This window comes from Malaclemys terrapin, chromosome 1 (genome assembly GCF_027887155.1).
Source record: "Malaclemys terrapin pileata isolate rMalTer1 chromosome 1, rMalTer1.hap1, whole genome shotgun sequence".
NCBI classification, from domain to species: domain Eukaryota; kingdom Metazoa; phylum Chordata; order Testudines; family Emydidae; genus Malaclemys; species Malaclemys terrapin.
The window spans coordinates 316,283,324-316,310,282 of record NC_071505.1 but is presented as its reverse complement, the minus strand read 5'-3'; the positions used below and the strand labels follow the sequence as shown (position 1 = coordinate 316,310,282).

The 26,959-nt window shown below is 45.2% G+C and overlaps 1 protein-coding gene across 3 annotated transcripts in view; it reads right to left on the bottom strand.

Annotated features, from left to right (window-relative positions):
* SLC35F2 (solute carrier family 35 member F2) overlaps window positions 1–21,904 on the bottom strand; it is a 36,498-nt gene extending 14,594 nt beyond the window's left edge. For 2 of the 3 annotated variants that reach the window (XR_008443519.1, XM_054015527.1), the window contains exons 1-4: window positions 21,457–21,685; window positions 9,668–9,843; window positions 8,685–8,812; window positions 11–170 (exon numbers count right to left, since the gene is read on the bottom strand). Coding sequence is in view for 2 of the 3 variants with exons in the window: in XM_054015527.1 (XP_053871502.1) it covers window positions 11–170; window positions 8,685–8,812; window positions 9,668–9,843; window positions 21,457–21,593 (601 nt within the window). In the remaining variant the exon portion in view is untranslated. Of the gene's footprint in view, window positions 1–10; window positions 171–8,684; window positions 8,813–9,667; window positions 9,844–21,456 lie in introns of all 3 variants that reach the window. The other variant, XM_054015529.1, reaches the window with a different exon arrangement.
* Window positions 21,905–26,959: the final 5,055 nt, after the last annotated feature.

Genomic DNA, 26,959 nt, shown 5'->3' with positions numbered 1-26,959 from the left:
AATTCCTTACCTTCACTGTTCTGCCTCCCAGCTAATATGTCTGCACCAACCATAGTTCCCACACCCAACAGACAGACAGCAACAGCTATGAAATGGATGAGTCTGTATCTTGCGCGCAGAATGAACCATGATAGAGCCATCAACACCGGGATTCCAAAGCAGTCCAGCAGCTACGTGTACAGAGAAACAGTTTTTAATTAGAACTCTGCCAAAAAAAAAAAAAATATCTTGATTTCACCATCCAGAGGGCAAACATGGATTTCATTCTCTACCAGAATACATCAGGAGTAAGCCTATGGAAGTCAATGAAGTTACACCAGTGTAAAGCCAGTTTAGGTCAGAGGGAAATCAGGTCCACATTTTGCCATCAAAGCCATTATGTGACTTAGGCAGGAGTGGATGCTACTGAGTGGAAAGTTTCTCGTATCTATAAACTAAGTGTATTATATTCATGATGGGTCTGCTCACCCCCACTATCGTTAGAAGTGAGAGTGTTGAAAATGTTGCTACTAAACCCATGTTCCTCCAGGGGCCACTGAACTACTAGAAAGAGGATTTTTGTTTGGATTTCATTTTTTTCCTCTTTTTATGTGGTTTTATTTTGCCACACTAAAGTAGCTAAATCTGGTCATGCTCAACTGGGTTTTTTATTTTTTCCCCTTTTCTACCTTGAATTCTGAACTATGGGCTAGATTCTGATCCCAGTTACACCAGTGAAAATCTAGAGTAAATCCAGTAAAAATAATGGAGTTATTGCAGCTCTGTACTAATGTGACTGAGACCAAATCTGGCCCTGCATTTTTAAGATGGGTTCTGCTGAAAAAAAACTATGTTTTGGTTAATTTAGTGCTACTGAAAGGAAAGTTGTAAATAATTTTTGAGGGGAACGGTTATCCCATAGCCAGTTTCCAAAACCTACAGTTTCTTCCAGAAAACAATACAGCAATGCATTATCAGTCCAAAACTCTGTAGTATACTCAAAACTGAAAACTGGGTTGCAGCATAAAACAAACAGAAAATTAAGTAACACAAGGAACATTGTGCCAATTGTATTATTCATTTTTTATATCTAATTCAGTAAAAACAACAAACACCTTTCCTGTTGGAATTTGCCAGAAACTGGTGTTGACTTTCTAGTCTGCAAAGTGACTTTTGTTTATTACCCCATGTTTTCACTTGCTCATAACTATACAGAGTATTTCAACTAAAATCAAGACAGCAGAATGAGGAATTGTCACAGGTTAAATCTTAATTGTGCTTCATAAATCACATGCTCCGTCTAATCCTGCTATCAGTTTTTTCTCTGTTCCCTGGATTCTCTCCAGTTTGCCCTATTTGAGAAGCCCACAGATGTACAAGGACCTACCAAGGCTGTATTATGAGAACATGTTCTGACATGTATTACCAAACATTCCAATGTAGCATTTGCTTTATGGTAAGAATGAAAACATTTACACTTCCTCTGGCACCACTGAATTCTGTGGTTTTGTCTAGTGTTAAACTAAAGGTGTCATTTATCTGCTGGAACAGCAATGCACATTGTTCTAGATTTCACAGCTCTGTTACTCCATTGCCTGTAATTAAAGGCTATGTTAAGAGTTTACTTTCAGCCCTATGTAGGGAGGTGTTTAACTACCCCATCCCAGGAGGAGTTCCAGAAAGGAATGGTGACTCTGAGGCCTGACCTACATCTAAAACAGGTCAACCTAGCTGTGTCACTCAGTGATGTAAAAATACACAACCCTGAGAGACGTAGCTAAGCTGACCTAGGCCCAGGTATAGACACCGCTAGGTTGATGGACGAATTCTGCTGTCGACCTAGCTACCCCCTCTCGAGGGAAAAAATCCTTTTGTCATTGTAGCAAATGTCTACACTACAACGCTGCCGCAGCACCATAGCTGTGCCACTGTAGCACCTGCAGTATAGACATCGCCTGAGATGTCCCTCTGCATCACAGTTTCCCTTGAGCGAATATTTTTGGGTGGGTGAAGGGAATTTGCTGCAACAGCCCACTTCTACCTTCTGTATATTCCCCCGTCTCATCCAGCTAGTGACATGTAAGAGAGCTTTACCGTTGCTCTGTCTAGTCTCTCTCTGCCCCCCTCCAACCCACTTGCTCAGAGAAATGAGCATCAGACACAAAGCTCCGTCTCTTCCCTCCACCATGCACAGACTCACAAGCCCTGCCCAGCCATACAGGCTATATAGCCTTATGTCCAGTTACTCCCCATGGATCTGCTTAGGGATAAATCACTACTAAGCTCCAAGGTGGTTGTCTCCTAGAATGAAGCACTTAAAAGTGACCTGCAAAGGATTTTTTAAAACTGTGTTTGTCCCCTTTTTGGTTCTCAATGATGGATCAAATCAAAGGGGTTGTGGGGAGAGTGTTTAAGGATGTTTGTTTGTTTTCTGCCTTTTTTTTTTTTTTTTAACCTTTAGAAATGTCAGGAATGTAAAATCTTGTCTTCCCTGATTTTGCTGAAAGACCAGCCAGAGCTATTAGGGACTCTATCTGAAATTGCTGAATCTTTAACAAAGCCTCCTCTGCGTGAAATGATAGTCATTGACGTCAAATAGGTTTTACCAAAAAGAAGCAAAAGCAAAGAGTTTTAGACAATCTGTCTAGAAATGTCCCTTTCACTATTTATAGATAAATGCGGTCACCATTTCACTAGTTTTCTAATCATCAAACAGTCCTCCAGCCCAGACTGAAAAAATCATTTTAAAAATAAAAAACTTTAATAGATTTTTAAGCCCAGAAGGGACCATGAGATGATCTATTCTGACCTCCACAGAATTTCAGCCAGTGATTCCTACATCTAGCCCAATAACGCCAATAACTTGTGGTTGAGCTAAAGCACATCTTTTAGAAAGAGTTCCAATCTTGATTGAAACATCCAAAGGATGGGTAATTTTTCTTGGTAATCTGTTTCAATGGTTAATCACCCTCAGTTTAAAAAAAATAGAAAATCTTATTTCCAGTTTGAATTTTTCCAACTTCAACTGGATCTTGTTATGTCTTTATCTGCTAGATTACAAAGCCCTCTAGTATAAGATACCATTTTCTAGCAGTAGGATCAGAGAAGGGCAAAGCAGCTGAAGCACAGCAGTGAATCTGGCCCACTGATGTCACTGGGATTACTTATAAGAATAATGGTTCATACAATAGCGCTCTAAGACACCCATGAGGCAGTAGGCAATTGACATTTGGAGTTATTACTACTAGCACCTCAGCAAACTCTCTGTTGCTGTTCAGTTTTGCCCTCCTTTTTTACAGGGAGGAAAAAAATGACCCTCCAATTTGATTTACCAGATGTTCTGTCTCAGCTCAGTTTTTGGCCACACTTTATACTAAGGTTTCATTTATAAACAGCTAATAGATGTTTTAATCAATGGTTAGTCAATTATTACAGATTCAGTGATCCCAACAGATCAATAGGTTGCTTATAACCATTATAACACCTTCCACTGATGTGCTTATGTGACAGTGTACCCCATAAGGCTTTATGGCGGGGATGCTCATAAATGTATGTATGATATAACTGGAATAGGGTTTTGCTATATATGCCATGTAACATATCTATGTAAAGGTTATGATCTACTGGTTATGTTCATCCTAGCTGTATGCAGGCACCATTTGTGTGTTCAAAGTTATGAACATTGGCTGTATAGTTGCTTGATTTCTAAGTAGCCTTAGTTAGAACGTTTGGTCACTTCTTGGGAAAGGAATGTGCAAATTAAGTGCTCAATCAGGAAGCACTTAAACAAAAGAGCTTGGACGACTCCAATCCACCTAAGAAGTCTACCTGAGGATGTTCAAGGTAGTATGTGGGTAATGGCTGCTACCTGCAAGTCCTCAGTATATAAAATCATGAGTGATGTGGAGAAAGTGGATAAGGAAAAGTTATTTACTTATTCCCATAATACAAGAACTAGGGGTCATCAAATGAAATTAATAGGCAGCAGGTTTAAAACAAATAAAAGGAGGTTCTTCTTCACGCAGCGCACAGTCAACTTGTGGAACTCCTTACCTGAGAAGGTTGTGAAGGCTAGGACTATAACAGAGTTTAAAAGAGAACTGGATAAATTCATGGTGATTAAGTCCATTAATGGCTATTAGCCAGGACGGGTAAGGAATGGTGTCCCTAGCCTCTGTCTGTCAGAGGATGGAGATGGATGGCAGGAGAGAGATCACTTGATCATTGCCTGTTAGGTTCACTCTCTCTGGGGCACCTGGCATTGGCCACTGTCGGTAGACAGGATACTGGGCTAGATGGACCTTTGGTCTGACCTGGTACGGCCTTTCTTATGTTCTTATGAGTCATGCACGGGCATGTAACTTGCCCATGTGATTCCGAATCTCCATTTTGTGACTGGATTCTACACAGGATGAGGAGGGGGTCTCCACCCACAAGAGAAAGTCTATTTAAAACCCTGGAAGACCCCTCCATTTTGTCTTCAGCTAGCTAAAGAAGGAGCCTCTCCACCCCCCAGGATACTTGAAGGAAACTGGAACAAAGGACAGTAACTACAGGGGGTGTGAGTGATTGCTGGACTCAGGCTAAAAGGAGATTAGCCTGTAAAAGGGAGTATTCTGGAACTGGTGAGGATCTTATCTGTATTTAGTTTGATTAGACATAGATTTGCGCATTTTATTTTATTTTGCTTGGTGACTTTGTTCTGTCTGTTACTGCTTGGAACCACTTAAATCCTACTTTCTGTATTTAATAAAATCACTTTTTCCTTATTAATTAACTCAGAGAATGTATTAATACCAGGGGGAGTAAACAACTGCATCTCTCTCTATCAGTGTTATAGAGGGCGAACAATTTTGAGTCTACCCTGAATAAGCTTTGGGTTTAGACCCCATTGGGAGTTGGGCATCTGAGTGCTAAAGACAAGCACATTTCTGTGTGCTTTGGGTAAACCTACAGCTTTGGGGCAAGTAATTCAGACCCTGGGTCTTTGTTGGAGCAGACGGGAGTGTCTGGCTCAGCAAGACAGGGTGCTGGAGTCCTGAGCTGGCAGGGAAAACAGGAGCAGAAGTAGTCTTGGCAAACCAGGTGGCAGCCCCCCGGAGGGGGTTCTGTGATCCAACCCATCACAGCTTATAAACGTCTATAATAGATAATACTCTTGTCTATAACATATTGATAACATCTATAATTATTCAGAAACCATTTATAAATGGGCCCTTAATATAAATCGATCTTTCTTTCAATATTGCATATTTTGTGCTGTGAAGTATATGGTCAAACAACTTATTTCAATTATCAGCTCAGCTAGACGATGGCATGAAATTAAAACATGACCTTGTTAGAATTCTAATTTCCACTGGTATTGTTTTCACTGTGGCAGGATAAACCATTGCACGTGTGCACCAAAATCCTTTTTTCTTTACTTACCGGGAAATAGCAGTTGCCATCTCAATGTTATCATTGTAAAAATCTACAAGACCCTTCCTTGCAGTGCAAACATCTGCTAAACTAAAGAAAATAGTTTTGTTTTTCCTTTGTTGAAAATATATGGAAGTTTCCCACTGAGTGGAAGTTTTCCACTGAGAAGAATCATGAGGCTGATCTCAAGCTCCATCGATTCACTGATGCAGAGGATCCTGAACTTGTTTTAAGGGGGCAGCCTACTGGGCCATTTTGTCAAGTAGCCTGTCTCCAGCAGTGACCAGCCTTGGGGAAATCCAGAGCCAGAGATAGGGCTAAACATTATGGCTTGGGCCTCTCTCTGTATTTTAAACACCGCTTTCTCCCTGTCTGGCTCATTCACTGTCACATTCCCAGATGCAGGACAGACCAGTGAGGGGCTGTGTCACCACCTCACCTGCAAGCTTGGGTGCCTCAAAGTGCTTTGCTGTTGTAGCTCCCAACCTGGGCTGCACACAAACAGCATACATGTCACACCCTGAGTGTCTGTGTATAGCCACAGCCCTGGTCCAGTAACTCTGACCCCAGCAGCCTGTCAGCAACACACCGGTCACACTTTGGCTTCCTTCACCCTTGGTTACTATTTGCAGGGTGGACCCCAACACACTCCCAATCCCAAAATTTCCCAGAAATGTGCGTTCTGCACTGTCCAGCCCTCTCCTTACTCTTGAGGGAATTCTGCGCCAAAAAAAGTAAACATTCTGTGACAAAAATTAAATATTCTGTGCACAATATTTTAAAATTCTGCATATTGTATTTGTCAAAATAACACAATATAGTCACACCATTTTCAATTATTTTCTGACAAGTATTTTGAAATAAATTACCAAAATAATTGAAAATGGAGTGATTATTGTGTTTCTGTGTTATTTTGACCATTAAAATATGCAGAACTTTGCAGAATTTTAAGTTTTTAATTTTTTTGTTGCTGAATTCCCTCAAGAGTTCCAGGGTTCTATGTGGCACAATGTGGGTGTGGGCAGCCCGGTGTGGGGTTCTGGGTGCAGGGGGAATGGGACTCTGCAGGGGAGTCCAGGTGATGGTGGTTAGGGTTCAGTGGGGGGACGGGGGACTCCTGATGCAGGGGATGAGGCGTGACAGGGTTGGGACTTGGGGGAATCTGTGTGTGTGTGGGGGGGGTTCTGGGTGTGAGGGACTCCTGATGCAGAAGGGGCTCGGGAGGAGGGGGGATTCTGGGTGCATGGGTGGGGGGAGGGGTCACTGTACAGGGAGCTGCTCCCCTGTCCATCCAAACCCCGTGCATCCAGACCCCCCCCCACACACCCTCCCTCGCACCTAACTCTAACCCTGCCCCAGCAGTCAGATTCTCTTCCCCCACCCCCCGTGCAGAGCTTCCTGCAGCCAGGGTATGATCTGACCCAGCCCCAGCTGCTCTGTGCAGGGAGGGGGAAGGAGAACTCCGTCTCGATCCACTCCCCCACCCCAAGCTGGGACTAGCAGTCTCTGGGTGGCTGGGGCATCCCCAGACCCTCCTCCCCCAGAGATTTACCTCCCCAACACACACACACACAGCCCAAAAAGAGCATCTGAGCTGCCAGGGAGGGGTGAGGGAGTACTGGTGCAGCTTCTCTTTACTTCCCTACAGAAACCATTTTCTGCAAGGAAGCAAAGAGAATGGGAGGGAGGGATTATTCTGCTGCACTGCAGTTGCACAGCATTTCCCCAGGAGTATCTCCTGGACAGTTCAGATATTAAAGGTTTACTGTCCCTATAAAGGGTAAATATTCAACAGTTTACTACTTTAACTGTAGTTACCAAACAGTTCAATTTACACACAGCACTGGATTGGCTTATTTTAAAAAATAAAACAAGTTTATAATAAAGAAGATAGGATTTTTAAGTGAATTCGGGTACAGGAGATGAAAGTGAAAACATAAATCTAAAAATCTAAAACCTAATCTAGCAAGTTTTTGGTCAAGGCTTTGTTTAAGATGGCCTTTCTCACCCACAGTCTTCCAGCAAGATGGTGACTGATCCTTTTCCTTGGTCAAGATCTCTCCCGGAGACTCTTAAAGGCCCTGATTACTTTGTCTCCTTAGGTGAAGGAGAGAGAGAGAGAATATGAGGTTCTCTGCCCCACTCTTGTATAGTCCAGTGAATCTCTGAAGTGGTTTCTGCTGAAGGTTATCCTCAAACCAAAGTTTAATCAAACAGTAAAGAAGGTGACAGGGAATCTGGTGGTGAAGAAGGTGCCATCATCTTCCTTCTCACCTGTGTTTGCTGAAATGCAAATTTTGCTTTGTCTCCTGTCATTTCCTCCCCCTGCTGTCTGGAGGACCCTGTCTACTACTTATGTCACACATTCCTTTGTTTAGGACAGGCCTGTTTAACAACTTCTGCCTGGGCAGGGCTGTGTGGGTTGGAACATATCCTAATAACACCATACAGGGGGATTTCATAACATTACATATAATATTGCTACAAACATTTCACCACCATGATATTATTGACCAGCCTCATGATACCTCAGAGGGCTATTTAGTACTAAGATTATTACAGTGGTGCATAGGGTGTGAATACAGGGGTGCTTTCAGTCACACTCACAAATCTCTCTCTCTGCTGGAGCCCTTTAGGGCCAGGCTGTGGCTGACTCCCGTGCAGCTGCTCGAGCAGAAGGGTATGAAAGGAACCGTCCCCTTCTCCTCACACTAAGGGGCAGCCACAGCTGCAGTCCTTGCTCCCTGCAGTGCTCCTTGGGATACAAGCCACATCAAAACTAGGTGAAAAGGAACAGGAGGCAGGTGGGGCCACGGCCCGGCTCCCACTCCACACTGGTCAGAAATACTGGTTGGCCATGGATAAGAATGCACCTGCCTGAGTGTCGTGCAACAGGTGTGCCCCACTGTGTTACAATGCTTCCCAGAGCTCCTTGGGGCTGGGACAAAGGCCTTTGCCAGACAAGACACAATCTGGCCCAAATCCTTGTTTTGCACCACCCAGGAAATGAAGCTGTTGTCAGCAAATTCTTAAAAACGCGTTCTATCAAAATAATAGCTGTACTCAAGAGACTTGGCACTGGATACCATGAGCAAATGTTCACTGCTTCCCAGAAGTATAACTCATGGCACAGCATGCTCCATTCCCCAGACTGCAGCGAGGACTCCATATATTGACAACCTTTTCCATTTTAAAACGGTTCCATATTTGTACTATAAAATCTTATGTTAGTAACGGATTCAAACAGATTTAAAAGCAGCAAATCAGAAAGGGAAAAGGATCCATACCTGAACGCTCGTTAGGGTTGTGTACTGGTAAGCCTTTACAATTGTGTAATTAGCTTCGACATCCACTACTGCCAACAGAATATACTTCCACCACTTCCTTTTCAGAATTTGCAAAAGGCTGTCACTGCCTGGTTAGAGAAAACTTCAATCAATATACGTTTGTTTCAAAAGGAATGCTGGATATTTATTTCAGAGCTCTTGCTTTTTAAAGTATATCTAATGTGTTTACTGTGTTTGTTTCTAGTTGGCCCATCTGAAGAAAGATAAAGTAGAAACAGAACGCAGCCCACAAACAGGCAATAGAAATGAGTAAAGGCATAGAAAGATTTCCAATTGAAAAGAAACTGACAAGACTAGGGCTGTTTAAAGAGAAGATGAATTAAAAAAAGCAGTAGCCTCAGGACTGCTCTAATTTATTCAAAAGGCTGAGCATAGCCCTGTATAGCCCAGAATATGGGAAGTGCAAAGGTATCTTAAAGCTGCCTTTGCTATCACATCCTCCCTCTCTTCATTCCTGACAGAAGTATAGGAATTCAGTAACTGAGAATTAGGTCCACAGACTTCAGTGGGGTTCTGTACAGGAAAAGGGGTCCACTCGTGCCTGTCTGAAGGCAGAGTCAGGGCCATAAAATTGCCAGCTTCTCACTATGCTATGACTGATACTTTAAAATATATACGAAATGTTTTTTTAAACAAATTATGAAACAAATAAAACCTCCTTTACTCTCCCCACAATATTCAGGTGCATTCAATCTTCTACAGCCCAATCCTGTTTCTACTGGAGTCACTGGGCGTTTTACCATTGATGTCAGTGGGTTCAGGAGTGGACCCCTACTTTTATGATATCTCTCATGTGTTCAGTTCAGTTTAGTTGGCCCATACTTCACAGAGTGCATGTCTCACTGTTTTAGTGCATTAATATGAAAAGTATGCAAGGAAAACAGTTTTATGAACCAAAATCCCTCCCACAGTATTTCACATACCTCTCCTAAATGCCAACGTTGTTGTATAAACTAGAAGAAGCAAACAATAGTTGATAAAACTTTGTAGCATTGGAGTGTTCACTTTGTACTGTTCTGCTAAATACTGGCTTGCAACAGCAGTCCCACAGATAAACAAGGAAAGCACCTGACCCAGCACAAGTGTTTTCAAAATATGACTGTAAATGTAAAGAAAAATGTAATTAATTTAGAATTAAACACAAAAATTAATTATCTTAATATTTACAGAGAAAAACAAGAAGCCATTTCTTAGCTTGGCATCTAGTTCTTTCTTCCACTCCCTTTCATTAGTTCCTCAACTCAAACATGTTGTTGATACCATTTTTTAGCGCACCTCCTACTTACACTTGCACTTGGGGCCTTGTCTACACTGGAAGCATTTTCTAACCTCATACAGTCTTGGAACCCATTCAGTAAAAATAGATCAAGCCAACTTAAATCATCTAAAACTGAGTCCATACTATCTCTTTAAATAATTTTAAACTCTGTTTAGCTGAAGTGGTTTTAAAACCAGTCAGAGAATATCTCCAGTGCAGCTAGGTAGTCTGATACCCAGGGCCTGTGGTCTATTCCTTGCTCTGCACAGAGTTCCTGTGCGACCTAAACTTTCTGTGCCTCAGTTACCCAATCCGTAAAAGAGGGATAATACTTATCTAACTCAAGCCTCCTGTGAAGCTCAATTCCTGAGTGACTTGAAGTGAGCTGAGACCTTTGGAGGGAAGGTGCTACAGAAATGCAAAGTGTTATTATTAGCTGTGGATATTTTTGCTATTTTCCATCACACACCGCTGCAGTTGTTGATGGTGATTAGAATGAACACTTCCTATGCAAGCACTGCTTTAACTCATGCACCTCGTCCTATGCCCAGCTACAAATGGGGAAAGGGTTCTAGCTCACTTTGGTTTTCAAGCATGTTCTCTATTTAATTCAAAGTAGTTTTGAGCTTTGTTGTATTCCTAGACATTCAAAGTTAATATATCAAATTATATTCCTAGCCTAGTTCACAAGCTGGTTATGTTGGTGACCACTCTGTAGGATATCAGATCTCACTCATCACTGCAGTGTCTAAGCGCCTTCCAGAACTGCATTAAGCAACACGACTACACATCTGTCATGTATGGTTTGTTCTCTCTTCCTCTCCCCAGAGACAGAAGCATGCGCAGTGGCGTGCCTTGTTGTGATAAGGGTTTTGTTGTTGTTTTGGTTTTGGGGAGGGCTGTGAGGAGCTAATAAATACACCTGTTGCTACCTGTTTATGTTTGAAAAGGCAAGCTCAAAGAAAGGTGCCTTGCACTTGGAGTGGAAGATGGTGAGATTTGTGATGCTCCTTAGTTTCTGGGGGTGTTCATTCCACAATCTCAGATCACATGGTCTCCTGCACAGATGAGTTTTAGTGCTAAGAACTCCCAGGTACCAGAGGAGTGGAGTTATCAACCACCATCTTTATCCTGGAGCTTTAGTCAATCTTTTAGATATACTGGCCATAGAGTGCTTTGAGCTCAAGGACCAAGACCATGAACTTGATTTGAAATTCTATGATTGTTGAATGCTTGGTGTTGGCAATATTGCAAAGATACAACCAGATTTTCATGTACATCACAAAAAACTGTGGATGTTGAAAACTGTCTGACTATGGGCTTGTCTTCATGGCTGAGCTAACTCAAGTGTTTCCCCAGTAAGGGTATTTCTATAGTCAGAGGTGTGACTGCAGCATGGGTAGACATAGCTAAGCTAACTTTCATCTAGCTAGTTTGAATCACAAATAACAGTGAAGCCAAAGCAGGTTGGTTGGCAGCACAGATTGTACAAACCCACCCAGGACCCTGGAACGTAACCATGCGGCTAGCCTATGCTGCCAGTTTCACTGTTTTTGTTATTCAAGCTAGCTATGGCTCAAAGTTAGTTCAGATATGCCTACGTGTGCTGCAGTCACATCTCTGATTGCATTGTAGACATACCCTAACTCAAGTCTCATCCCCACACTAGGGTAGGTCTATGCTGCAAGTGAAGGTGTGATTGTAGCATGAGAAGGCCTATGCTGAAGCCCTGGGCAACACATCTACACTACTACTGGTAGCTGTGCTAGCTATAATAAGCTTGCATGGGTATGCTTACCTGTGCTTCAATCACATCATCATTTGCTGTGTAGGCATACGGGTACCTCTGAGCTGCAGCTGTAGTACATGTAGATGTCCCAGCATTAGCTGTAAGCTAGCTAGCTGACTAAAAACAGCAGTGAGAGCGTGGGCTTCAGCTTGGGCTAGCAATGCAAGAACATACTCGGGGGGTCAGACAGCCTTGTGCAGCCCACGCTGCCACATCCTCACTGCTATTTTTAGCAAGTTAGTTAGATTAAAGTTCCAGACGTATGGCTGCATGAGCTGTAACTCACACTCATGGCTGCACTGTACACTAACCCAAAGGGTATTTCTATACTGCAGTCAGCGGTGTGACTGCAGCACATGTAGACATACGCCAGCTAGCATTGAACCAGCTAGCTCGAATAACAATAGCAATGAATCCGCAGCAGCATAGGCTAGCCCAGGGGTCGGCAACCTCTGGCACGCGGCTCGCCAGGGTAAGCACCCCGTCAGGCCGGGCCAGTTTGTTTACTTCCGCGTCGGCAGGTTTGGTTGATCGCGGCTCCCACTGGCCGTGGTTCACCGCTCCAGGCCAATGGGAGCGGCGGGAAGCGGCACAGGTCGAGGGATGTGCTAGCCACGGGTTCCCGCCGCCCCCATTGACCTGGAGCGGTGAACCGCAGCCAGTGGGAGCCGCAATCAACCAAACCTGCCGACGCGGCAGGTAAACAAACTGGCCCAGCCCACCAGGGTGCTTACCCTGGCGAGCCACGTGCCAGAGGTTGCCGACCCCTGGGCTAGCCGCTCAACTACATACATACCCAGGGTCCTGGATGGGGTTGTGCAGCCCATGTGGCCACTCAACCTGCTGTGGCTTCACTGCTATTCTTATTCGAGCTCGCTGGATCAAAACCATCTTGGGTATGTCTACTCTATACACTGTAGTGCGGACAGACTCAAGAACCCCAAACTGGACTGTATTGGTGCTTTTAACTCAAGTTGGCTGGCCCATCATGGGGTATAGGCGACAGCTCAAGTTACCAAAACTCAGCTGTTGCTAATACAATCATTAATACAATTATTTTGTGCTGTTCTAGTGTCATTTTGCAATTATTTTGCACTCAAGCGAAGCTAATTCAAGAGGAGTTAACCTGAGTTAACTGCAGTGAAGACATAGTTTTAGGGAGTGTCTAAACTGCAGTTGGGAGGTGTAATTCTAGTCTGGGTAGATGTACATGTTCTAGCTAAGAGCATGTTAGTGCAGTAAAAATATAAGGGCCTGTCTACATTTGAAATGCTGCAGTGGCACGATGCCTGGTGGCAGTGAAAGTTGTAATATTGTACACGCACAACCCATAGGGCCAATGCAAAACAGAGCAGTCATCATAAAGGTACAGCAAGCATCCCAACAGTATTAACTGCAATGTCGGTGACCTATGCACACATGTGCAGCAAGCATCACACAATTCCTAACAGGCCCCCAAACTGCAGCGCCAGGTTGAGTGCAGTACACCAGAGCGCATTACTTTGGCTTGCTGTTAAAGTGCTCTTTCAAAGCCTCCCTAAGCCGTATAGCTCCTCGTTGAGCTTGTCTGATAGCCCTTGTGTCTGTGCAGTGTTGTTGTAGCCGTGATGGTCCCAGGATATTAGAGTTTGAACAGCCAGAGACAGGATGCGTGAGGAAATATCTTTTTTTGGATCAACTTCTGTTGGTGAGAGAGACAAGCTTTCGAGCTTACATAGCTCTCTTCTTCAGGTTTGGGAAACTGAGTGTCATTGCTAAATTCAAGGTTCAACAGATTGTTTAGTATAAGTAGTTACCACATACACCCCTACCCCGATATAATGCGACCCAATATAACATGAATTCGGATATAACGAGGTAAAGCAGTGCTCAGGGTGAGGGGCTGCGCACTCCGGTGGATCAAAACAAGTTCGATATAACGCAGTTTCATCTATAATGCTGTAAGATTTTTTGGCTCCCGAGGACAGCATTATATCAGGGTAGAGGTGTATTTCAAGGAACCACTCAAAGTGAAATGGCCTGTTAAGACCACTCCAGTCATAGGAAGAAAAGGAAGGGGGCGGGAGGGAAAGCAGCTGGATGGGTGTTGTAAGTGGGTTATAGATTGTTGTAATAAGCCATAAATCCAGTGTCTCTATTGAGTCCATGATTTTTAGGGCATGTCTGCAGAGAAAAGAAAAGCCCGTAGTTGGCCCATGCCATCCGACTCAGGCTCAGGCTGCGGGGCTGTTTCATTGCTGTGTAGACTTCTGGGCTCTGGCTGGAGCCCAGGCTCTAGGACCCTGCAGGGTGGGGCTATGTGGAAGGAGCTAATGAGAAGGAAGCTCACCTGACAGGAAACAGGCAGGGCTTCCATATATCTAGGAGGCTCGAAATACTGTGGAAAGGCAATAGGGAAGAAGCCTGAAGTCCCGCTCCCTGAGGTAAGGGAGAAGGAAGAGAAGAAGCAGAAGAAGAGAAAAAGAGTAGTCCCCAGCAGTGACATCAGTAAGGTCAGGAAAGCTGCAGGCCTTGACTGCTTGGTAAAGGGTCCTTGGTAGATTCCTCTACAAACCACTGCAGAGTGGTACTGTTTGGGGCAATGAATTAGAAGGCTGCCTGGGTCAATGCAGGAGTGACAGGGACAGGGCAGCGGACGTGAGGACCGCCTAATGCCACTTGAACAGAAGAGACTTTGAAGGACTTTACCCTGGAAGGGGAAACCGCAGAGTGACCTGGCCGGAGGACTGAGTCATGAAGAGGCAGCAGCACCTCCTAGAGCGAGAGAGGGGCTGCACACTGGAGAAAGACAGTGGACAATGGAAGGAAGGGGCATTGGCCTGGCAGAGCTAATCGCCAGAACCACAAGGAGGGGGCACCGTTCAGTGGTGAATAGAGCCCCCATCACAGGTCCTCATCAAGTATGGGTTGTAGCTGTGGGATGGTAGGTGACAACAAGGTGACAATAAAACCCCCTCAAACTACACAACCCTCGTTGTCACGTCCCCCCGTCACGGTCATTCTGCACCTGCTGAGTTGGTAGTAAAATCTTTCCTTGGTACACAGCTGGTACACGGCTTCATGAGCCCAGGGCGTAAGGAGTAGGTTGCATCCCTCCAAAGATCACTACTGGCAGTTCAACATTGCCAGTGGTAAAATCCAACAATTAGCAGAGAAGGTCCCTGCTTGTAGCTATCTGAATGATGCAAGCATCATGCAGCTTCCCTGACCAGCCAACATTGATGGCAATGAAGTAAATCCCAGGTGATCCAACAGCACTTGCATAACCATAGAAAACTAATCCTTTCTGTCGATGTACCCTGTGGCAAGGTGCTCTGGGGCCAAACTAGAGATACGCATGCCGTCTATTGCTCCATCCACAATGTTCTGCACATTGCTGAAAGTCACCGTCCTGCGTAGCAGGAGACTATTAACGGCCTTACACACCTGCATCACAAAGGCCTTCACTGTGGATTTTCCCACTCCAAAATGACTCCCACTGAGAGGTAGCAATCCACCATTGCAAGTGTCCAGTGTGATTGCCACTTGCTTCTGCACTATCAGAGTTGCTCCCAGTTTGGTGTCCCTGAGTTGGAGGGCTGGGGCAAGCTCAGTGCACAGATCCAGGAATATGATCTTGCACAGCCAAAGGTTCTGCAGCCACTGCCCATCATTCCAAACCTGCATTATAATGCCATCCCACCAGTCGCTGCTCATTTCTTGAACCCAGAAGCAGCGCTCCACTATCTGCAGATGCTCTGTGAATGCCACCAACACCCATGAATTGGTTCTCGCTATGTCCCATGGCAATTTGTCCTCAAAGAAATTGTCATGTTCCCTGCAGTTCTTGCGGCTCTACAAATACCAGAGGATCGTGCCTCCTGTGCTTGCAACGCTCACGACAATAGTGCAGAGCTGTGCAGGCTCCATGCTTCTGTCAGAGATGGCAGACATTAACAAGCCCCGCATGGGTTTGTGGGAAATTGAAAACAGGTGCGAAAATGATGGGATAGCGATATTATGGGATGGAGAACATGGCTTTATGGGAAGTTGAACCCTTGCTCCCAGTCACCCCTGCCCAACTCACTTATGCCCAAGACAACATGCTGAACAGTGGTGGGCTGCTCACTGGAATACCCACGATGCAGCACCGCTCTGTGCATCGACACAAGCAGTCCTGATGAGTACACACAGTGCCAATGCAAGGAGCCAAGTCTGCACACACACAAGCAATATGCTAACTGCAGCGGTTGTATGCTAACGTAACTTGCATCAGCCAAACATTGTAGTGTAGACAGCGCCTTAAGTGTAGACACATGCACAACTGGGTTGATGCAAGGCATACATCAACCTAACTTGGTAATGCAGACAGGGCCGGCTCTAGGCACCAGCAAAACAAGCTGGTGCTTGGGGCAGCACATTTTTAGGGGCAGCATGGCCGGCGCCAGAATGCCGCCCCTAAAAATGTGCCCCAGCCGCCCTAGCTCACCTCCGCTGCTGCTGCCACGGCGCGCAAAACAGCTGATTCGCGCACCGCTACTCGCCCTCCCTCCCAGGCTCTCAAACCTGGGAGGGAGGGGGAGACCCCGAGCGGCCGCTTCGAGCGCCGCTGCTCCCCCTCCCTCCCAGGCTTGAGGGAGGGGGAGAAGCGGCGCCCGCGCTGCGGCCACTCGGCGTCTCCCCCTCCTTCCCAGGCTCTCAAACCTGGGAGGAGATCCCGAGCGGCCGCGGCGCGCGAAACGCTGCTCCCCCTCCCTCCCAGACTTGAGAGCCTGGGGGGAGGAGGCAGGGCTGGGGATTTGGGGAAGGGGTGGAGTTGAGGCGGGGCCGGAGGGTGGGGTAATTAAAGAACGGGGGGGGAGGGGGCGGCCAAAATTGGTTTTGCTTTGGGCAGCAAAAATCCTAGAGCTGGCCCTGAATGCAGACTAGGCCTAAGTGTGGCCGCTATGGCTCAGGTGGTGGCTCAGTTTAGCTGCTCAAGTACATACCTAGGATCTCGGACAGGACTGTACTCTGGACACTAGCCCAAGCCACTGCTCATGCTGCCATGTCAACACTGCTGTTTTTAGCACTCTAGTTCAATCAGAGCTAGGACATGCACATCTACCCAACATGAGAATTACACCTCCTAGCTGCTGTGTAGACGTACCCACTGACTAGCAACTAAGCTTGTGTGAACCCTTGTAACAGCCAGGCAGCTGTAACTTAAAGCAGTTTTTAGTTGTTGTGAGGCTAAATTAATTTAAAAGGTCTACACTCAAGATAAATTATATAAAAATTACATTTTCTTATTCAAGAGCTCTGTACCTGAGCATATTTCAGTCAGATCTGCTGGCATGAGTGCTAATAATAAATCTTACTACTTTTTATTTTTGTTAGCCCTGCACAGCTAGCGTGAGCTAGGTTCTATTCCTTCTAGTGACACTTCAACAGAGTTGTTTGGTGTCACCTATGCAAACCTACTGAAAGTTAATGGCATTGCAGAGGTGTCACTGAGGGTCTTTGTTACTGCTGGTAATGTATGAAAAAGAAACAGATTGCAGGCTGCAAGTGCAGAACTGGCAGATATAAAAAAAGTAAGCTGAGCATATTTAACACAGAAGTTATTAGACACCAGTAAATATGGAGCCCAACAATGCCGTTTTACAGAAATACTTTTCAGAATAGAAGTGCATTTAATGTTACTAAAGTGTATTAAGAGCCTTGAGATAAAAGTCCAAAATAGTATATGAATTATTATTACAGTTCCCAAAATGGCTCTCTGAGAGTAGATGGCTCTGCATGCATACATTTCAGGGTATACATACTGCCTTTCACAACTTTGGCCAAAATTCAGCCATAGGAACAAAGAAAACATTCCCCCCTCCCCCCCTTTTTGAGATCCCGCTACTTAGCTGGCTCTCAGAGAACAATCCTGCATTGGCAGTGAGATTGCGCACCACTGATCTAGGCTCACTATGAGGTGTGCCTCTCTGGGCACGGAGGAATGTTTGGGGCGTTGAATAGCGATGTCAGATGGCTCATGCCAGCCCCCACAGGGGGTCGGGAATGGAGAGCCACCTCCTTCCCCAACTCACCTCAGCAGGCCACCCATGCCGATTTCTGCTCCCACCAGCCTCCATGCCCAGCACTGGCTCTGCCCCCACAGACTGTCATACGTGCCCTCCCCCATCCTGAAAACCCAAGAGGAGAGAGGTATTGACCCTGCCCTTGAGATGCAGCCTGGCAACAATATAGAAGCAGCACGCTGCGGAGGAAGCCTTGACTGTGCAGTAATGGGGGGTCACGGACAGCTTCCATTAATGATAAGGGGGGGCCCCATGCGACTGGAAAAGTTTGCGCATCACTGGCCTAGCTGACCTAACAGACCTTAAAAAGAACAGGAGTACCTGTGGCACCTAAGAGACTAACAAATTTATTTGAGCATAAGCTTTCGTGAAACCTAACAGACCTTGTCCTCCTCTAACTAATTCTAGGGCTGGTTAATTTTTTTTTTCCCACATGAAGACTTTTTTTATTGTTAAAAATTAATTCTTCTTTACATCGGAAATTTTTAGAAAAAAAACAAAAATTTTACAAACTTTCTGGGGGCTTTTTCATTTTCACAAAATTGGAAAATGAAAAATTTAGTCTCAGTAATGTTATTTATGATTTATTTATTTTCCCCTTCCTTTTCCTTCCTCTTTTCTCTTTCCCCCTTTTTCTGTGGAAAATGGAAAAAGGGGTGAAGATGAGGGGCAATTAAAATGTGAGAAAAGTGGGAAGGGAGAGGAAAAAAGAGCCCCAAAACATTCAAAAAATTGTAAACCAAAAATTTCTTATAAAAATTTGAATGAAAAATCTGAAGTAATTTTCAGTCCATAGGTTCTGAAAAGGAACTTTTGTTATTCAACATGTTTGTGAATATTTTGAAAGAATATGAGTTCCTTTTCTATACCCATGGAACAAAAACAACTTCCAAAATTTTAGTGAAGATTTTTTTTCCCATTTGTGTTTTCAACCAGATACTAATACTCTCCAATACTAAGTTTGCCTCAGCTGAAGTCAGTCTCCGGACGTTGAGATGCAGAAGAGATTGTAGTCTTGAGTTTTGTCCAATGCTAGACAACAGCTAAAAGGATCCTCATTGAGAGACTTGACTCTTAGAAACCTCTCTTGGCATCCTGGCCCATGATGCTACAAAGCTGTAAAAAATGTTCCTACTATGCTGTGGTTCTGGGATACAGACAGATAGCTGGGGGATATAGGCCCGATTCTGCAAGGTACAAAGCAGTCTGGCCCCAATCCAGCAAAACATTTAGGTTCAAATTTTTAAAAGGTATTTAGGCTTTGCTGTACTCAGCGTTGCAATGCCTCACTGATTTAAGAGCCTTAAACACCTACTTAAATGAAAGCATAGGAGTAGTTTTTCAGTTTAAAGTTAAACATATACTTACAGGCTTTGCCGGATCAGGGCCAGCACATTCCACATCTTTACAGGACCAAAGTCACACAGGGAGAGTTAAAAAGCAGCCTTTCATAGGGATGCTTCATTTAAAGCAGTGGTCACCAGCCGGTCAATCACGATTGACTGGTCAATGCTAGAGGATCTCCCAGTCAATCGCGATCTCTGGTGGAGAAGCGGGGCTTCCACTAAGGCTCCCTGCCTGCCCTGGCCAGCAAGGCCCCGGGGCAGGGGTCTCCCCACAAATGCTGCTCCTGTCTGCAAGCACCGCCCCCGGAGCTCCCATTGGCCCGGAACGGGGAGTTGTGATGCTTGCAGAGAGGAGCAGCATGTGGCACCACGTGCCCGCCCCAGGGGCCGCAGGGGCGCATTGGCCCCTTCCAGGAGCAGCGTGGGGACAGGGTAGGTGGGGAGCCTGCCTTAGAGGTAGCCATGGGACACCGGGAGCTCCATAAGTGCTGCCCTGGCGGGAGGCCGCACCCCAAACCCCAGCCCTGAGCCCCCTCCCAGAGACAGCACCCTGAACCCCCTCCTGCACCCTGAACCCCCTCCTGCACCCCAGCTCTGAGCCCCCCCTGAGCTAGCACCCCATACCTCCTCCTGCACCCCAAGCCCCAGCCCTGACCCCACTCCCAAAGCCAGCACCCCATCCCCCCTCCTGTACCCCAATCCCCCTGCCCCAGCCCTAACCCCCCTTCCAGAGCCAGCATCCCATGCCCCTTCTACACCCCTACACTCTGCCCCAGCCCGGAGTCCCCTTCTGCACCCAAATTCCCTCTGAGCCCACACACTGCACCCCCTCCTGCACCCCAACACTCTGTCCCAGCCTGGAGCTTCCTCCTGCACCCAAACTTCCTCCCAGAGCTTGCACCCCTCACCCCCTCCACACCCCAACCCCCTGCCCCAGGCTCAGCTAAGAGCCTGCACCCTACCCCAGCTCAGTGAACATGAGTGAGGGTGGGAGAGAGCGAGCAACAGGGGCCGAGGGGGTGGAGTGAGCAGGACAGGGCTTTCTTTGGGGAAGGGGCGGGGAGACCCTGGGTTGCCCTTAAATTCAAAAAGTGATCATGGGTGTAAAAAGGTTGGCGATCACTGATTTAAGGGTATGTGTGACTACCCCCTACCTAGACTTCACTGCTGCAGGTTTTTAAAAGGCAGAAAGATGGATGGGAGATTACCTCATGCTTCCCTTCCCCCAGTTTATCCACAGGACACAAAGCATGAAATCCTGAGCACATTAAAATCAATGGGAGCTTTACCAATAATGTAAATGAGGTCAGGATTGCAGCCAAGGTGAACAGAGTGAATCTCTTCCCTATTCAGGTCACTAGCTCTGCCCTGCCCCTCGTTCCCAAAAGATTGATACTACCTTACAGAGATACCAAATAGGGATGAGTGAAGGAGTGAAAGGGGACCCATAAAGGGTTGCCACTCAACCCCTGCTACTGATTTCTTCATCGTAATCCCACAAACGGCAAACTCTGTTCATGAGCCATTAGCGGGCCCCCAATTCAGCTTTAGAGCCTGCAGAATATCATCCCACATGCCAGACCCAGGTTCGGTTGCACCCTGGGGCTGTTTTGTTGCAAAGGGGCGGCAAGGTGGCAAAACAGGATCCTATTGTCCATCCTGTTCGCATGTGGCAACACCAGTTGGGTGCACAATAAAGTGGCTGATAGATCAGGGAAAGGGGGCACGTTTGCTATGAAGCTGGGGACACCGATTTAATTGCAAAAGCTACATAATACCGTGCTCTTCTGTAGCACCTTCCACCCGAGGATCTCCATGCGTTTTACACCATCCCTGGGAGGTGAGGGGGAGTAGTGTTATCCCCGGTAAGATTAAATGAGCTGCCTACAAACCACACACCAGGTCAGCGGCAGAGCTGGGAACTGGCCTCCTGACCCCTGATCCTGCAATTCACTCTCAGGCTCCTTCTCCACCTCCCAAGCAGTCCCGGAGCTGAGCCGCTATTACCCCGGTGCTAGGGCTTTCCCAGAGAAACACGTGTGAACGCCCCACGCAGCCCACACGCGCTGGTAGCTGGGCACAGGCAGGGGTCTGCTCTCAATGGGGTAGCCCTCGGGGGAGAGGGGGATTAGGGCATCCCTTCCGGGAAGGGAGCTTCCCGCTTACCCATGTGCTGATCACACGTGGCTCAGCCTCCGCTGGGCTCCTCCGGGTAGCAGCAGGGCAGAGACACGCGGCAAGTCCGCCGCCCGCCTCGGCCCTTTGTACTCACCAGGTGCAAAGTTTGTCTTTGATCCCGAGCAAGAGGCTGGGGGGCGATCTCAGAGGCGCTGCTGCAGTCGCGGCAGCTGCTGCTGTTTCCGACGGTGCCCGCGGGCAGGTGGCATCCTCGGGACCAGCCGCTTCCATTTGGAGCCAGACGCCGCCGAGCAGCTGCTGTCTAGAGAGCTGGGTGGGAGGCGAGCGCAGACAGAGGAGAGGAAGGAGGTGGGAGGGCGGTGCTAGCGCGCGGCTTCTTCGCTGGCTCAGCTGCTGGGCAAAATCTCTCTCCTGTGCGGGTGTCTTCCGCAGCAAATCATTAACTGTCAGCAAACAAGACCCAAACAATCCAGTCAAGATCGCACGCTGGCATCCCTCTCCGGGGCTGTAACCTGCTCCAGGATGGGGGAGAGACCTCTGCTCTGCTCTCCTGGCTGATCTGGGGAGCTGCCAGCTCGTCACTCATTCCCTCCTTCTCTACCTGCAGGTGAGGTTGCACAATGATGTTAGTTCTAGTTTTTCCCCTCCCAGGTGTCTTTGTGGCAGAGGAGGCCATGCCCCAGATCTCTGGGATTTCTCACTCAGAATGGATTTGTTGTGCTCCCCTATTTGCAAGAGGCAAACACTTAAATCTGATTTCAGAGTGGTAGCCGTGTTAGTCTGTATCAGCAAAAAAAACGAGTACTTGTGGCACCTTAGAGACTGGCACTCCTCATTCTTTTTATTAAATCAGACTTGCAGTGAATCAGAGCTGCTTTCCCAAGGCCTGATTCTCTTCCAATCTTACACTAGTTTTACACCAGTGTAACTCTTGACGTCTATGGGGTTTCTTCTGATTTCCATCATTTTAAGTGATGGGAAAGTCAGTCCCTTCGTTATTTTGAGCGCATAATAGATCTGTGGGTAGTTTAGAGACTGCAAACCAGGTCTTTAGCTGGTGTCAATCAGCATGGCCCAGAGTTTCCTTTTCAAAATGTTGAACAAATCAGGAAGGTCACTGGCTGAATCACATTCATTGACACAATCTGAAAGGGTGAACTGCCAAAGAACAAGCAAGATTGTGAATATCTGGAATGTACACATGCCAAAGAGATGCTTTAACATGAATCCAGTCGCCCCAAGCAAAAGTTGGAAGATCCAAAAGGGAGAGTGAATAATTTCTCTCTCTGTTTGGTTGACTACCTTCCTTTAGAATGATTTTTAGATAGCCCTTATTATACCTTTCTAGGGGGAAAGTACCTAGTGTGACTATGTGAATGTTCATGATCTCTGTCAAGGGAGATTAATAGTGCAAAATTATCAATCAATTCTTTTCCTTGTAAGAGGGTTGGCCTAATTCAATTGTTGATTTGCTATGTCCAGGTTTTTGCATTCTCCAGTGACTTCTGTTTCTTTTTAACTTTTGGTAATGATGCAGCATATTCCTGCTCTACAAGCACAAAACCCACTAGCCCCAATAACAAATCAAATTTCAAAAATTAAGTAAATCAAAAAGTGGGATTTTTATCAAGTTCTCTCAAATGAAAGTGGAACAAAACAACACACTGCAAACCTACTTTATAAGAGTCAAGAAATCTGGTGCTGATATAACTTTCTGGATCCGATTTTAAAAGTTTGAAAATTCAAGTGATTGTCCCCAGAGTAACTTCAGATTTGGTCCCCTGGCGCATATGGGATATTTTGTAACCATACATGATTTTTTTTCTTTACAATATGTATGTCTAGTGTAGAAAAAGATGGGCCCAAAACCAAGCCTTGGGCTTTGGGAAACTTCAGATTCAGATCTGACCTTTGCATCTGTATACCTTACCTTTACAGTAAAGGCTGGAACATAATCCTCTTAATTTTGGGGGAGTTCAGATCTTGGATTCAGATGCAAACTTTGCAGCTTGAGCTCATCCCTAATGAAGTGAGTCAGAGTTACTCTGGGAATCATAACTTTTAACTTCCCAACCTTTATGCCTATAAAATCTCAGTTGTCTCATCCATTCACAAAGCTTCAAATACCATCTTTATGCGAATGACTCACAAATCTAGCTTTCCATTCCTGATTTGTTTTTATCTGTCCACATCCACATCTCAGGTTGTCTCTCGGTGATATCTCCTGAAAGAATTGCTGGTAATTTAAAAATAGCTGATCTTTCTTCACTAATCCTTCCCTCCTGTGCCACATTCTCTGTCACTGTTGACTATCACCATCTTCCCTGTCACTCAGACATATGACTTGAGAATATTTTACTCTTTCTCCTCTGCTCCTTACAGCCAGGTTGTGTCCAGGTCCTAATCCTTCTTCCTCCATAATGATAAGATAATAAAGCAGTTGATATTCAATTAAGAAAGAACTAAGGGAACGTAATATAATTAATGCCATCAACATGGTTTATGGAAAATAGATCCTGTCAAGCTTACTTGATATCTTTTTTTGATGAGATTACAAGTTTGATTAAGAAAGATAATAGTGTTGATGTAAAAAGCAAAAGAGAGTCCTGTGGCACCTTTAAGACTAACAGATGTATTGGAGCATTCGTGCGTGAATGCCCACTTCATCGGATGCATGTGTTGATGTAATAGACTTCTGTGAGGCATTTGACTTGGTACTGCTCAATATTTTGATTCAAAAATTAGAACAATACAAACTTAATACTGCACACATTAATAACTTCTTAACCATTTTTCCAAGTGTTTTTTTTTAATCTTAGCAAAGTATTAGTGACCTTTATTGAGAATTAGGTTTATACCCAAGTTGTTAAATCCAAACTATTTGAGTGAAAAGGAGCCAAGATCCTGCACTCTTTTTTAAAGGTTGAAAACCAATTATAATGGCTGAAAAACATCACAGTTGGATAACAGACTGACGAGCTTTTCTTATATTTTCCAAAACCAATTACTTCAGGGCTGAGAATAAACAAAAAATATCAGCCCAAAAGAACATTTTTGGGTACTAGGAGGAGTTTGAAAGGGGGAGCTAGAAATCTAGCCAGTTTTTTTTTAAAGGAGTTGAAAGCAGATTAAAAAATGACACCTGCCCTTGAATCTCCATTGTTACAGGAGTGCTCTATAAAAGAGAGGTGTCTATGTGTATAGCTAGATAGATAAATAAGATGCCAGTAGGTGGTGACCCAGAATATGCAGCATAGTTCATGGGTTTTGTAGGACCAGTACAGCTTCTTGTTGTTCATTGCAAATGGCTTATGTGAAACTCTCTACATGCAGCTCTTCAAAACTGTGCCAATTTTTGTGGATTTACAATAGTATTTTCCTTTTAATATTTTTTCCTCCCTGGTTGGTGGGTGAAAGCCTGCACAAAACAATAAGGGGAAATGACTCATGCACTAATACTCCAAATATTTATGCACATTGTGACAAATTGCCGGCACTATTATGATGGGTCCAGCGTTTTCTCCTCTTTTGGGGGGTGTGGGTTTCAGGCCTCCTTTTCTCACCCCTGATCTGGGGTATCAACTGTCCCAACTAGTGTCCCAGAGAAAGGGGTTGGAGAGGGAGGGACCCAGACTCGCCCTCTACTCCGGTCCCAGTCCAGGGGCCCTAGGGATAGCGGCAAATCACTTGAACTAGCGATTCCTTCCCCTGGGCTACTTCCCTCTCCAGCCCTTCAGCTTGTGGGGCTTTCTGCCCTCTCTCTGCTTGGGCCAAGTTTCTCCCAACCCCTTGTGTCTGTGAAGTCCCTCTGCTCTGCACAAGCCAGGTTTCCCTTTACCTAGGGTCTTGGTCTTCTGGTCCGCCACAGCACTTCTCCAAACTGTTCTCCTTCAAACAGCTCTCTGCTCCAACAGCAAACCACTCTGCTTCAATTCCTCCAAACTGCTCTCTGCTCCAACAGCAAACCACTCTGCTTCAATTCCTCCAAACTGCTCTCTGCTCCAACACCAAACCACTCTGCTTCAACTCCTTCCCCTGGCTGATTGAAGCAGGGTTTTTTTTTTAACGGGTGACTGACTTCAGGTGCTCTAATTAATCTATAGCAACCTCTCTTCCCTCTACAGGGAATAAGGTTCTCATCATCCTGGGGCTTACATATCTTCCCCTCTATCATTCTCCCTGTTATTTCATTAGTTGTCCCCTGGAATCGCTTGGCTTCCAGATTCTGTGGATCCTCCCCTTAGGCTGGGGGGAGGTCCTTTAGCAGTGGCGGGCTGTGCCCACCCACTTCCTGAATCCCAATAGGATCACTCTCCTGCTGCCCTCTGGCCATTCTGTATCACAATATGAATAACTTTTTTTCACATGAATAGGCCTATTGAGATCAAACTGATTATTCATTAGCATAAAGTTACTCACATAAGTGTTTCAGGAGCGGAAGGGAAAAAACCTTGTTAGCTTCAACAGCTTTGAATCAGGCCCTAAATGAATAAAGGAGAAACAATGAAACTGGCTACACACACCAAGTGCTGTCAAATGCATAAAGAAAGAAACTTATGGAGGGAAAAAGAGAATTTTTTTTCATTCAACTTCTCTCAATACAATATTCAGGCAGAAGTCTCATTTTTAAGTAGGTAGTGGCCATTACAATAATTGAAATAGGAGCTTAAAATGGAACTGCCATCTCAAGCATAAGTATAGTATTATGTTATTAGTATAACACAATCAAAACATAGATCAGATTTCCTGCAGTTCTTCTCTTTAAAAAACAACAAGAAAGATTGTATCCCATTAATGCAGTGTCAATTTCTGAATGTGATTGTGAACAGAGATTTCACAGTACATAGAAGCAGGTTTTCATTATTTTGTAAAATGGAGACCATTTTCACCACTAGAGGTTCCACATGATCCATACATGTCTCTGTGACATCTGAGTCTCAATGTCCATCTCTTCTGCCTGGTTTATGGTGCTGTTCATCTCAAACCGAAAACATTATTTATGCCATATTTTTTCTTAATTCATATTTCTCTTTCCACAAGAAACTCCAGATTGCTATCCATAAAGACAACTGGTTTTGCTTAGTTTAACATACATATATGTAGAATTTTCATGCAGAATTTTTGAAGGGTAAAAACAGCCTTATATCAAGTTTTCAGTTGAAAAATTTCAGTTTCCACTTTATTTGTTTTTACTTCAAATGTCTGGTTTTTAGACCAAAAATTGTGGGCTTTTAAAAACTGTTCTGGGTTTTCTCCACTCCCTTTTTTCTTTTTGTTACACTTCTCTTTCCCAACCCCGGCACACACACTTTTTTCTGCTAAAAGGAAGGTAAAGGTCAAAGTGTGAGAAAGTGGGGAAATCTTCATTGAAACAGTAAAAATGCATGAAAAGTAGAGTTTTCTCTACAGTTTCCTGATGGTTTCCCAACTTTTGCCAATTGTAAAACAGTTACTAAGTGTTTGAAAAGCAGGGGGAAGGGAGGGTAGACCCACAATTTTGAAACAGAAGTGTTCACTTTTTTCCAAATTTTACCATTTCAATTTTTTGCTTTAAAAAATTGGGTTTTTAATAAAACTGAAACGTCTTCTTCTTTTTCCTTTATGCCGCTTTTCCTGGTGAGGGTCGCAACATCAGC